The 14,946-nt window shown below is 40.2% G+C and overlaps 1 protein-coding gene across 10 annotated transcripts in view; it reads left to right on the forward strand.

The window, feature by feature from the left end:
• The window catches only part of mapk10 (mitogen-activated protein kinase 10), a 402,326-nt gene that overhangs the window by 118,495 nt on the left and 268,885 nt on the right, over positions 1-14,946 (forward strand). For 7 of the 10 annotated variants that reach the window (XM_051928085.1, XM_051928087.1, XM_051928086.1 and 4 more), the window contains exon 2: positions 5,176-5,312. The exons of the other annotated variants lie outside the window; for them this stretch is intronic. In XM_051928085.1, coding sequence (XP_051784045.1) covers positions 5,214-5,312 — 99 coding nt within the window. In that variant the 5' untranslated portion in view covers positions 5,176-5,213. The remainder of the gene's footprint in view (positions 1-5,175; positions 5,313-14,946) is intronic. 10 annotated transcript variants of the gene reach the window in all.

A 14,946-nucleotide genomic window follows, 5' to 3' on the forward strand; every position in this document is an offset into this window, starting at 1 on the left:
CTGATTCTGAAGGGTGATATGTCATTGTGATGGGCAATTTATCTAATACAAAAGTTATTTTGATTAATATCTATGCACCTAACGTGGATGATAGAGATTTCTTCCAAAATGTATTTGTATCTGTCCCTAATTTGAACACTCACAAAATTATAATGCCCGGACACTTTAATTGTGGTTTATATCCAGACCTGGATAAATCCTCCACTACAATGGTGATAACATCTAACACTTCAAAGATAATTACACAGTTTGTAACAGATCGTAACTTATCAGACCCATGGAGATTTTTAAATCCTAACCTAAGAGCATACTTCTTCTTTGGCTTGTAGGTTTTGAAGTAGATAATGGGTAGCATGGTGGCATGGTGTTTAGTGCTCCTGCCTCACATGCTGAGTTTGAATGTACTCGTTCATTGCTTGTGTTCAGTTGTCAACAAATATAACATGCTTACCTTATGAATATTGTATGGAAAACTGTCCATAGAAATTATATGTAAGAGGTTCAGTTTTGATAGAAGTAAGAACAGGAAGAGCTATATGTTTCAGGAGGGTTTTGCCATAAGGTTAAGAAAGAGTGATATATGACAAACATAGATTAACTAACTTATCTTAACATGTACACATTTTACCTATAGTGTTGGTCACTATATTTGTTTTAGAGAGATCTTGTATTGCCCAAGTGTCCTCGGGCGTGTCTTGTGATCTCTGGAAATTGAGCCCAGGATTCCAATTACTGCTGTTACCATCATAGTTCTCTTTTCCCACAGTTTTTCCAATTTGACCTTGAATTTGTGGTATTTTGTGATCTGCTCCACTTCTTGCTGGTCAACTCTGGTATTGCCACATACGCTATTCTTCGTTTTAACCATAGTGAAGTCTGGTTTGTTGTTTGACAGATGTCTATCTGTTTGAACCCTGGTGTTCCAGAGAATGTGATACCATCATGCTTGATTGACCATCATGATTTTCCTGGTCCTATAGTCCAGGTTGTCCAGCTCTGCCTATGTACAGTTGACCTTTCTGGTTGTGTAAATTATGTCTGTTATTGTCTATTTACGACATAGATTGTGGTGCTGCTATTCATCTTGGACTTCAGAAGTTTCTGAACACTCTTGATATGTTATTCTCTGCTCATTCTTGATGTCTTCTATGTGTAGTATGCCTAGCATTTACATTTTTCTTCTGGGCTGAGTCACTTAATGATCTGGTTAGTGGGGAGGCTGATCTTCTCATTGTTTTGATTTTTTGGGTGGCACTGATTTCCATTGTGATGATATTTCTGAAAGTCTGACATTGTTCATGATGGACTGCTGCTCAGCTTCTGTCTTACCATAGAGTTTCAGGTCATCGATATAAAGCATGTGTGAGAACTTTGCAGCCATGTTTATGGATTGGTAGCCATGTTTTGTCTTTCCAAGGATGATGGTGAGCACTGTAATTGCTGCTACAAAGAGTAGAGGGAACAGGAAGTCACCCTGGACTATTCCCGTTTGAATGCCAATCTTTCCAAGTACCTGTCCATTGACTGTCAGCAGCATGTTCTATGATACCATTGCAATCTTTAGTAACTTTCTGATGTTACTGTAGATACCAAACATTTCCTAGCTGTTTGCAATCTAGTTGTGAGTGAAGGAGTCAAAGGCCTTCTTATAGTTGACCTAAGCTTCAGGGAATTTGGTTTTGCAGTCAAATATTATTGATGTGCAGTTAGTCCTTGAGGAGAAGGCGGAGGAGGTTGGGAGCATGCACTGATATAATGCATTGCCGCACCCATCACATTTGGATATACAATGGACTGTGCTTTGCCTACCTTTTTACTAAAATAGCCTTTTGCTAATGCTTTAACCACTACCTACATTATATACACACTTTTTTGTTTTACATCTGTTAGGCTCTCCAGCATACTAAAGAATAGTCAAGATATGAAGGTGATTTTCATTGCAGGTAATTTGTTATTGGTCTTTAGTGCATGACCCAAGTAACATCTCTTATATATATATTTCTCTTCTGGTTCGTCCTGCTTCCACTTCAAAACTGGTCCCGCCCACACGCAGCCGACACGGCATTTCTCGATTCCTATTCGTCCTCTTCCAAACCCTACCCCACACTACCTGCAGCTCCTTTTCAAAACCGATCCCGCCCACACGCAGCCGACACGGAATTTCTCAATTCCTATTCTTCCTCTTCCATGTCATGCACTATATTGGCCTGCTGAGCGTAATACATCCAACAAGTACTCGAGGTGCTGCCACAACGGTAAAGTAGCTTTACCACCTTTGCGGGAGCCACCTGTGTCTTTACAACAGCTTCTTACACAGCAAACATCCATCCATCCATTTTCCAACCCGCTGAATCCGAACACAGGGTCACGAGGGTCTGCTGGAGCCAATCCCAGCCAACACAGGGCACAAGGCAGGAACCAATCCCGGGCAGGGTGCCAACTCACCACAGGACACACACAAACACACCCACACACCAAGCACACACTAGGGCCAATTTAGAATCGCCAATCCACCGAACCTGCATGTCTTTGGACTGTGGGAGGAAACCAGAGAGCCCGGAGGAAACCCACACAGACAGGTGGAGAACATGCAAACTCCACGCAGGGAGGACCCAGGAAGCAAACCCAGGTCCCCAGGTCTCCCAACTGCGAGGCAGCAGCGCTACCCACTGCGCCCACAGCAAACATCAGAAGCTAAAAAGTATCACGAACACATTTGAGAATACAACTCTTCTTTAGCTTGTGCTTCCATGGGTGCACAGATAACTCAACCTCCTGGCCACGGGCAATACTGTTTTAAAATACACGGGCAAATTTATCACCAAATCTCTCCACTATACGCTAACATTTCTACCTCTCCAGGATATGGACAGTTGTATGTTTTTGACACAGCGCAAGCTACTGAAGTACGCTTACAAAATAAATCAAACTCTGCATTTAGCGAAAATGTACATCTCCAGCTAGATTCCATGCTCAGAACCATCAACCCCTTCGCTAAATCATACAAACACATGCATGAAATCGCTCAGTCCAATCCAACAGCATCTGTATAAATGGTGTTCAAGGAAAACCCTAGGCAGAATTTATGACGATACAATGCCCCGACATTGCAGCGATTTTTGTCAGAGAAGATGGCGAAACGCCTGCCGAAAGGGACATTTGCATCTATCCCATAGGCAACTCCTGTAAACAGATTTCCACGCTCAATATGAATTGCGATCCTATGGTTTACCCACTTTTATTACGCACTTTTATTCCCTTACAGAGACATTGGCTGGCACAAAGATTTACAACATGTGACCGATAAAAGAACCGCCAAGTGAATAAGGCTTACTCAATGCCAATTTTATGTGTACAGATTAGCAATGAGGAATACATTTAGTATTTTGCACTCCAGCGGCAAACTATTCCAACAGTACGTCGTAGATGCGTATGTTAAAACAGAGGGCGTGCGTCTCAACTATCTCAGATTACATTAACAACATCTGCGCGTGGAACTATCAGACGCACTGCAAGCAAATGCTAAAAATAACAACATACGTGTAGGCAAAATGATCATATTACCGTCCACATTTCCAGGAAGTCCAAGATACATGCAACAAAACTATCAGGATGCCATGGCCATAGTACGTAAATTCAGAAAGCCTGATTTTATTTATCACTTTCACATGTAATCCTGCTTGGCCGGAAGTTCTACATGCACACTGTGTCTTTCAAGAAGTATTTATTTCTTCCTGATTTCTGAATTCCTTTCTCACCGATTCTGTTCCTATTCTTACACCGCGTATGCTATGGCGGGCGTCAGCTAGTAGAATATATTTGTATGGTTGAGTCTACTCTGTAATACAATGTGCTGCTGTACTCCAGCACCATCATTAAATTTGATGGCATATAAGCAAATCAAGTCAAATAAATATACATGCATTAAAATGTCTGTGCTTAGGTTTGAACAGTGTGATTGTTATGCTTTTGGCACAGCATTTTACATGTAATGTCAATAATAAAAGTTTCCATAATTAGTTTTCTCCTGAGTCGTTCTGTTAGGAGTTTAAAATAAATGTTTAGAAGGTGAAGCATTTCTTAAAGCAGCTAATGTGATGGAAGTGTATATGTGATACTAAGTGTTCCATTTGAATATTGTAAACCTCTCTTATTCATGACTAGGCCAAAAAGGCTGTGCATGTATTATAAAGTGTCGGGGCATCCGAAGGTAAACCCAATATAATTGATGAGGGGAAAAAAACACAAACATGTTTTACAATAAGTATTGAGCATGTCTTTTCAGACGGGAGTCTAAATATCGACTGCCTATGATGGCGGATCTTTTGGCTTTAGGCACTTAAGACAGGAAGAGGTGGTTCCAGGTGGATGCATATAAGAAGTGACATCAGTGGTGCAATCTTTCGGTCTGCAGGGGGAGGAAAAAAAGGCATTAATACACAATGTCTGCAGCTGCAGGAAATTAGCATAACCAGAGCCCTTAAGCTGTCCCCTCTGTGTACGCACGTGACAACATACATGCTTACAAGATTACGTATTTTGTTGATCCATCCATCCATCCATCCATTATCCAACCCGCTATATCCTAACTACAGGGTCACGAGGGTCTGCTGGAGCCAATCCCAGCCAACACAGGGTGCAAGGCAGGAAACAAACCCAGGGCAGGGCACCAGCCCACTGCAGGGCACACACACACACACACACACACCCACACACCAAGCACACACTAGGGACTGCGGGAGGAAACCAGAGTAACCGGAGGAAACCCACGCAGACATAGGGAAAACATGCAATCTCCACGCAGGGAGGACCCAGGAAGCGAACCGGGTCTCCTAACTGCGAGGCAGCAGCGTTACCACTGTGCCACCATGCCACCCTATTTTGTTGATGTTTAACATAAAAAATAGTAAATACAACTTTGACAGCACACAAGCAAAAACAATGGCATTTTAATTAAACTATTAAAGTACAGTTACAATTTATTTGATGAATTGAAAAAATGTTAGGATAAAAATAATGGATAAATATGGCATTTGTAAAGGTCTGCACATCCTACTAAGTCAGTACTTGGTAATACCCCCTTTGGCAAAAATCACAGCATTCATACATTTTTTTGTAGCCAGGTATGAGTCTTTGAAATCTTGTTTTGGACATTTTTTCCATTCTTCCTTGCAGATTGCTTCCAGCTGTGGGACATTCTTTGGCCATCTTGCATGCACAGCACGTTTAGGATCTACCCACAGATTTTCACTGATGTTCAAGTATGGGGACTGAGATGTCCATTCCAAAATCTTCATCTTGTATTTCTTGAGGTACTTCAGAGTAGATTTTGAAGTGTGTATTGGATTGCTGTCTTTTTTTTAGCTTCAGTTTCCTGTCTGACTGTCTGACATTCTTTCTGAGCATTTGTTGATATTTAGTGGAATCCATTTTTCCCTGTAGTCGCACAGTGATTCATGTACCACTAGCTACAACACAACTGCAAATCATAATAAATTCACCCCTGTACTTAACAGCTGGTAAGGTCTTCTTTAATTCAAATGCTGCTCCTTTTTTCTTCTAACAAACATTTTGTGGTTGTATTCAAAGAGTTTGATTTTAACTTAACCTGTCCACAGCACTTGGTTTCAAAATGCAGGTGTTGTTTTGCATACTTAAGACATTGTTTTTTGTGATGAGATCGCAGGTAAGGTTTCCTTCTGATGTTCTTCCATGAAGGCCATCAAGATGTAAGACCTTGTATCCAATAGGGTGCCTAAACATTTTAAAATTCTAGATTTACTTTTTTTACATTTTTTTCAGTTGATCAAATAACATTTTCATTAACATACCACTGTTTTACTTAGTTTACTGTCAAAATATTATTAACTGTTTTTTACTTAAAATGTCAGAAAAATATGTAAATTGGAACTGTATATTTAAACATAATTATCAAACTTAAAGTATGCATAAGGACTGTAGCATCAGAAACAGTTCTTCAACGTTTAGCGTAATGGTAAATGCTATTATTCTTTAATTTATATATCTCATTCAATAGCAAGTATAATCACTTAATGCTTTACATAATAGACAAGAATACAGTAGAAACACAACACAACAATGATTACAAAGTAATTTAAAAGTAAGGTGAGTGGTAGGGATATATTGAGACACTGGAAGAGTGTTCAGATGCCTGGGCAGTCTAAATCAGTGTAATCCGTCCTAATTCTGGGTATGCATGAGAATTGTAACATTTACTTTGTGAGGTAGAAGTACATAATAAGTAAGATTAGTTGAGTCAGATATTTGAAATATTAAAGTATGTACGTTAATTTAATTGTTTAAAGTCTAAATATTGTCGATAGTAAAAGAGGTTTGTCATTTTCTACTTTTGATAGAGGTCCATAGAGGGCTCGAACCCTAGTAAAAGATCAAAAATATCACCATATTTGTAATTGCTACCTTGAAATAGTCTAAAGTAATACCCCACATGCTTATGTTTTTAATTTGTCATTTTTTACCTTCTATGAGTGGCTGTTAAGGGGCTAGGACCACCAGTAAAGAATCAAATATTACAAACATTATCATATTTGTGGTCAGCACCCTCAAAATAACATGTCAGTCCTCATGCCTATATTATGCGCATTTTTTCAAGGTTTTGTGAAAAGGGGCAACTTTGACCCCTAGTATCCCATTAGGGGGATGAACCTGTGTGGTTATTTAATGTGGTATGCGCAACGTCAAGTTCTTTTCACCATTTCTGCTGAAGACAACTATTAGTATACTGTTTATCAGGTCAGGTGAGGTTAGGGAGCATGCAGTGGTACAGCACGTTGCCGCACCCACCACACAATGCAACAGCTTGGGATCCTGGTTGGCAACCCCCCAGGCAGACACGCGGTTTTGTCCCACCCTGGAAATTACCCTGTATCTGCCATGACCTGGTTTTACGTGGGTGTCCCCTTGGCCTGGTCAAGCCACTCAGGTCCTGAATAATGAGGACCCTGCGAACTGGATCACCCTCAGGGAATTGCGCCACATGACCGCAGTGCTGTAACAGACACTCCGTCACAATGCAGGTAATGTTGCTCATTTGGGACTCCGTGAGCAACTGCACATTCGACACAAAGTCAAACCAGCAGTACCCAAGGATTCTCAGAAGAGACACCGTGCCAAAGAAGTCCAGTCTTCATTTCAGGGCACTGGGTATCATCCATGTCTCGCCAACCATATAACAAAAAAAGAAGCACCAGGACTCTAAAGACTTGGACCTTTGTCTTTTTGCAAAGATATCGAAAGCACCACACACCCCTTTCCAGCGACCACATGACCCCTTCATGCTCTATCAATCCCGCGAAGTCTCATAATATCCCAATATATATATATATATATAATATAATAGCTCGATCAACTGAGTTGAACACTTTATGAAATTGCCAAAGGCTGCAAAGAAATTCTGCTGATATTCGTGTTTATGCTCCTTGAGAACCCTCAGTGCCAGGATGCGGTCGATGGTAGACTTGTTAGGCGTAAAACTGGACTTTTCAGGTCGCTATTAGGTGAGCAAGTGATCATGGATCCTTTTGAGGATGACCCTAGCAAGGACATTACCCCGCACAGAGAGCAGTGTTATCCCCCTGTAGTTGCCGCAATCCAGGCAATCACCCCTCCCTTTCCAAATAGAGAAAACAAGTCCTGTTTTCCTGTCAGTTGGGATGATGTCAGCATCCCAAATGGAAGCAAAGATTGCTTGCAATGCCAGGAGGACAACCTTACCACCAACCCTTAGAAGTTCACCCTGGATACCACAGATCCCTGCAGCCTTCACTACCCACAGCTGGTTCACCACCTATGCAATATAGTGAGATTTGGTGGTTCACAGCTAACTGGAGGATCAGTCTCAATAACCATGGACCCAGAGATATCCAACGTCATAGCTGGAGGATCAGCTGTAAACAGCTGGTCAAAGTAGCCAGCCCTGCGAGTCACAACTGCAGTGTCATCCGTAAGGACCATTCCATCAGCTGCCCTGACTGCGACTCTCTGAGGAACAGGTTCGGATGTGTGTAATGCTTTGAATCCTCTGTAAGCAGTATGTGGGTCACTAGACCATATACGGTGTGTCACTTGCTAACAGATTCCTCTAACAAACACCTCCTTATCTTTCCTCAGAGCCCTCACAGCCGTCCTTTTCAGTCCCCGGTACAGACCGGAGTTGCCATCAAATCATGTGCTGCGATTCCTCTCGATGATATCCAGGGTGCCCTGTGAGATGAAACACCTCCTTCTGGGAACACTGGTAACACCAACACAACTCCCAGCCACCTTCAGGGTCTTGTCACATTACATCAATTAGGATCGGCAGTCGCTCCTACTCAGTAAGTTACTCACACAAACTGCATGCAAACTCTTCAGAAACAGCCTGATCTTGGTGTCTGGCCAGATCCATCCTCAGTCTCCTAGTAGGTGGTAGCTTACTGGACCTAAGCAGCAACAAGTCTGTGGTCAGAATTCACAAACTGGGCACTTCTATAGACCCTGCAGTTTTGTAAGAGCCTCCAGCGTCTGCCCACAAGGATGTGATCTTTCTCCTTCACCACACCTCCAGTATTGGAATACCAAGTCCAATCATGCGGCTCAGGTCAATTAAACCAGGATCCACCAATTTGCAGCCCCTAACCTTTTGCAAAGTCAAGGAACATGGAACCACTTTCACCACGGCCACCAGACCCATGGGGACTGAGGCAGTCCACTGACTGACCAGTGGTTGTATTGATGTCACCCATGATCAGAGGAGTGTCACCTCGCGGGCACCCATCAACCACTGAGCGAAGTTTTAAATATAATGTCTCCCTCAATGAAACATCATTCACTGTGGTTGGAGCATACACTGAGATAACAGATCAGGCACCCAGAGAGTGCTGTAATCTGAGTCTCACAATTCTCTCATTGAAAGGAGTGACATCGGGCCCCATCAAAAGGAACTGATCCGCTACAGCAACAGCTACTCCCGGAGTATGACAGCCATCATAGCAACCAGACCAATAAAAGGTGTACCCACCTAAAGAGATCTGGCCAGTCCCAGGTCTGCGCACCTCAGAAAGTGCCGCCACTGAAATGCGGAGTTTATGCAATTCCTCCAACAACAGAGGAGGGTGATCATCATACTTTTTATCATAAGAGTGTGATTTCCTGCACAAAATATTTTACAAAAATGCTTTAAAATGAGGGTTTTTCTGGTCTAGACCTCCAATAACTGGGGGAAGGGGACCACAAAAAGTTTGACATCTTGCATAATTAGACATCAAGAAGAGTCGAACAGTATATCATATGTGGCAGCTTTCTTGTACTAGTCAGTCAGGAGATACCAGACAAAAAACCTGTAGTGATTTCAGAGCATTCATAAGTAATTCTTATGAACACAATATGCAAACCAAAAGTCAAAGTTGAAATAACCACACAAAGTTCTGACTCCCTGAAACGATTTTAACTAAACACACCAAAAATTTGTGGAAAGGTAAACTACCATCTTATATGCCTGACCAAAAGATGATGTCACATGATATAACTTGTTTTTGTCACATTGTAGTGAGGGTGCTGTGCAAAGGTGAGGGCTGAGTGACAAGTAGAGACATCACCAGGAAATGCTCCCCTTACAGTGCTTACTGGCATTCTCTGCAGGCCCAAGGATAAGAGTTCTGTTTCTGTTCTCGGTGTTGAAAGGGTAGGGCAGCTTCTGAGGACCATTGAAATCCAGACATCACGGTACAGAAACTGACTGCCGGCAGTTGACACAGTGGAAAATGGGATGGATCGTGATCTGATTCTCTGATTCAACAAAGGCAATGGGGCACTGTTTGCTAACATCAATGTTTTTGCCATCATGAAAAAATATCCAAAATGGCTGTGGCCTGAGAGAAAAAAATGAAAACAAAATGTGGCACAAAATTTGAATATATGTATGCTAAAAATTAAAGGCAAAGCAAAGAGTATTGTACAAAATAATGCAACATTGGATTCTGTATGTGCTAAATGAACTTAACATACTGTACATTTTTATGGCTAGCAATGGCATTCAAATTTACTAATATTATTTTAGATTTTTTCTATGTTGTTTAGTTTTTAATGTTATTATAATGGCATTAGCCCACCACTATTTTGGTAGGGTGGATTTCCTTGTTTACGTACGTCCATTGTGTTATATATATATATACATGAGCATTGCTTATTGAAATATCTGCCATTGCTAGTCAGATTCATGGCTCATGATGTCACACATAACCCTTGTGTCCTAGTTTTGGGATTTCCTAAACAAAAAAAAAAATCTATTAATGTATTAGAGTAGTGAAAGCTAAATTTTTGAAAATTACCATTAAGACTCCTGCTTGATTTTTTTTGGCTTTTTTGCATTATTTTTTTGCATATTGGTATTTGACCAATAATTTACATACTGTATATTCCCATGGTATTCTGACCTTTTGCCAGGCTTCAGATAAAGTCCTTCTCTTAACCTTTTGTGGCTAAGTCATCTCCTTGTTTTCTGTTCTTCATCTGTTTTTGTTAGGAGCTGTGTGCCCTTGCAACACACTCCTTACACTGATGTTAGAGTATGAGCCCACTGATTGAGCGCTCGCTGTACTTGTCCTACTTTGCTCACCATCATATGCTGTACATGCATCCCTGTTCAAGAATCAGCCTCTTCCTGTCAACCAATTTTTTTAATCTCTTCACTTGATTAATTGTGGCATTTTCATGTATATACAGTACCAAATGTTTTGGAAGGTTAGGGTCTGTCATAGTTTATATGATTAATAATATCTTAATTTATCAAAGTGTTTTTCTCAAATGGTTATGACATTACACGTTTGAAATATACAAATCTAGTCAACAAAAAGGGAGTCATGCAGATTGCATCAGCAGGAATATAAATTCCATTGAATTATTAATTGTATCTTTGTTGATTAGATGAAATGGTAAAATTTCAACAGAAAATGAGAGATCAGTAGCTAACTGAAGTCCACTCCTCATATTATATTACACAAAATGTGGAAATGCCATTAGTGTTAACATGGAAGCAGTCAAGCAAATATAACTGCATAATTATGCTAATAATAAAACTTTGATTATTGTGGAAATGAGTCACTGATGAGATTTGACTGCATATAAAGCAGTCTTCAGATATTATTAACCAACAAAGTTCAGATCTCATTAGCCTTGTATATTTTTGTTTAGATTAAGTGTCTGCAGAATACTTAATAGTACATTTCATCTTCCATTATGCTTGTTTTTACAGACTGTGTAATTATAGGATAACTTAAAGGTACTCAACTTCTTTTTATGTCCAATAATTGAGTTTTAAAATATAATTAATTGAAAAAATAGAATTTCTATGAGTACTTTAAAAAAACCAGGTGCCTCATGCTGTCCAACGCCTTAGATCTCTGCTTTCTAAACAATTAAAGCACAGCTTCAGAATAATCATGTTTTCAAAGTTTACTTATATGAAGATGGAGAAGATACAAGGAATTTTATACACAAAAGATTATGAGGATCTGGAATAAATTACTAAGTCTTAAATCACAGTGAGACAACAAAGTGGCAACTTTTAAAAATAACAAAGGGAACTGTTGTGTCATCTTAGCTGTGAGGAAACTGAATCATCACGCCTGCTTTGTAAAATTGCATATGTTGTCTCATTTATTAATAAAGCTTGCCTTTTTTGTTCCTGGTATGACACCAGGAGCTAGTCCACACTGTTTTGAAATTTTCCAATATCTTTTATCATTACAGCTTAGAATTAAAAAGCTTTCAAATATTCTTCTTGTTTAGTCCACTCTGTATTTCAAAATGTATTATTCAAGAACTAAAGCAGTGTCATAAATCAAGTTAGGGTTAATAAGCATTTTATAAAACGGCCTTGGGAAATACCTTCTTATATATAAACGTCTACACGTGGAAGTATGTGTGTCTGTCCGGCCTGGTAAGGGCTTCTCCTCTGAGGAAACAGAAAACTCGCTTAGCCGCGAATAACACAAGCGAGGCCAGCACGTCAGCAAAAAGAAAACTCAGAAAATAGACAAAGTCGCTTAGCTGCTAACAATCGGCAAAACGGTATCCCTTTTACTTTTTCTCCCGCCGCTAATGCACAAGCGATGCGAGCACGTCGGGAAAAGGAATCCTCCTAGAAGAGAGATGCCCAGAGTAGTTCCTTTCAATTACCTGACATTTGTACATTTCAATTTTTTTTTCTGACAATTTCAATAGTTTCTAGGACCCGGGCTTTTTACAGCTGTGGCTTACACAGCTAGTGTTTTATAAATACCTGCTCAACTGGGGCTCCATTTATAAAACTTTATTTGGATTTGAGTGTGGCAGGAAAATGCATATGCCAAAAAAAAAAATTGTTTTATAAAAGCTGACATACATACACTTCTGCACGATTTACCCTTTATAATGTACAATTACCTTGTAAATATGCATACTGTATGTGAATGCACCTTGAACACCACCCTGAAAACATCCATATGGAGCATAATAATCAATCCCATGCATATGCAGTCACAACACTGTAGAACTTCATTAGCTGGTAGAGCAGCCTTCCGCCTGACGCATCAAGACCCTGCCACTTGCATTCAAGTGTATCTGGCTACGCTCCACACCTGATATCACAACATCATGCAGAGCATTATAGTGTTTCTGCATTGTGGAGGTTAGGAAAAGGAGGGTAGCCTCTATTAATTAGCACATATGATGGTGCAATTGCTGTTACAATGAAAAGTACAAGCCATATGAAAAACGAGGGTTCTGCCACTTACTGCATTTTATAAAAAAGCCTTGCACCATGAGACCTTATAATCCTCTACACCTATTCCAATAGTTGTGTCATGTTAAATTGGCAGAAATTAAATGACGTACCCATCACAGTATCAGAAAGTGTTGACATGTTGGTTGGACATATGATTAAGAATTTCACTGTTCTCTGAACACGTCACAATACTACTGTCATACAATATGTACATATGACAAAAGGGGGCTATGGTGGAAATCAGATCCCTAAGATGATATTGATGTAGTATATTAAGACTATTATTACTTGGTATAAAATCCACACTTTTTACAAAGATTTCCTTCTTTTAAGTTTTAAAGCATATTTGAAAGCAGAAATAACAAGAAATAAAAGCAGTTTGAAACTATATATTGGCCTTGGCCCAACCAAATATGCATAATTATTCTGTACATGCCTTATACATTTATTACAGATTGCTGTAATTAACAAGGGAATCTTGAAATGACATTAAAATTACTAAATTGGATTTTGATATCTTATGCCTGCCCTCTCACTAATGCAGTTCATGGAGAGTTTTGTGGTAGATATTTAGGCAATTTATATGCTGGAATGGCAAGTCTTAAAGCTATGATAAAACAAAGCTCAGTTGTCAAATATTTCAAGAAAAATCACCTGTTAGAACAAGAAATCCTTCAACACTGTTTACAAGCTCATGGTGGTAGAAAAAAAATTGAATCCCTAATGCCTATCGAAACATCACAGTTTTCAAAAATGGCAGCTGAAAAAGAACTTGCCCTGGTATAACTGGCAGCAGGCGTACAGGCATGCTGAAACACGTGCTTGGTATTACATAAGAAAGCTACATCGCAGCTAGTTAGCCCGATCTATCGCGCACTGATGAATGTCTCAGTTTATCTAAAATGAACAACTTCCTACTTATATTTCACAATGTCCTTAGTTAGTGTCCCGGCAATGCTATCTTAGGGAGGATAGCAGCTGGGACAGAGAGCTACATCCTGAGTGGTTTCCCTGCTTAGAGACCATGCATCTGATCCATCTGTAGTGGGTGAGCACTGAACCTAGGCTCATAAGATTGCATAAGATAACATTATTTAGAATAACCAATATTCCCTCACACCAGTTTATAAACTTCTAGCTGTCCGTAGTAGTGAAACAGGACAAACTTTAAAAATCAATAAACAAACGGGTATCGCTAGCTAAGCGGAGGCAAGGTACTCTCAAAAATGTGGCGAGAGGTACACCGATTCGAACGGAGGTTTGTGTGTAAGAGAGGAGGGCCCTGCCCAGCTCCCCACTCCTGATGTCATGCTTCCCACTCCACTCAGCCCGCAGCTTCTCTCTCAGATTTGTGCAAATAAATCGCTCCTGCAAGCAAACTATAATACTTAGCGCTATGAGAGAAGTCGCAAAATCAACCGGAATGTTCAAGCAAATTATAGAAAAAAACCTGATCCAAATCTGTTAAGTAGTTCTCTCGTGAAAAGTGGACAGACAGACAGAGGCTTGATTTTATATATACAGTGGTGCCTTGGTTTGTGAGCATAATTCGTTCTGGAAACGTGCATGTAATCCAAAGCACTCGTATATCAAAGCGAATTTCCCCATAAGAAATAATGGAAACTCAGATGATCCGTTCCACAACCCAAAAATATTCATATAAAAACGATTAATTCAAAATATAAAGTAAAAATACATAAAACAAATTAACGGGCAGTTTACCTTTGAAAAGAATTGTGGCTGGTGTGAGGGAGACGAGAGAGAGGACAGAGAGAAGAGGAGGAGGAGGGTTATTGTGTAGGACGGCTTTCACTGTAACTAACGGAAACACTGCTGTCTGTTGGCTCACTGGAATCTTTTTCTTTTTTGCCAACTTTTAACAAGGAACCTATCCAATGAAAGTTGCTTTTGCCTCCTTTTGAGGATTTTGCGGGAAATGTGACATTGCATTGTCATTAAACAGATTCATCGCTCGCACACAAAATTAAAATAAGCTTTACGCACACAAACACATGGTCACAATGTTATAGTAAACAGTATCCGCTCGTACGGATGTTGATTATATGAGCAAGGCACGCCGACTGAGACCGAGCATGGGAGACGATTACCCACAATCCCACGGAGAGAGAAGAACCGTCGGCTCAGCTGTGATCACGTGATGC

This window comes from Erpetoichthys calabaricus, chromosome 5 (assembly GCF_900747795.2).
Source record: "Erpetoichthys calabaricus chromosome 5, fErpCal1.3, whole genome shotgun sequence".
NCBI lineage: Eukaryota > Metazoa > Chordata > Cladistia > Polypteriformes > Polypteridae > Erpetoichthys > Erpetoichthys calabaricus.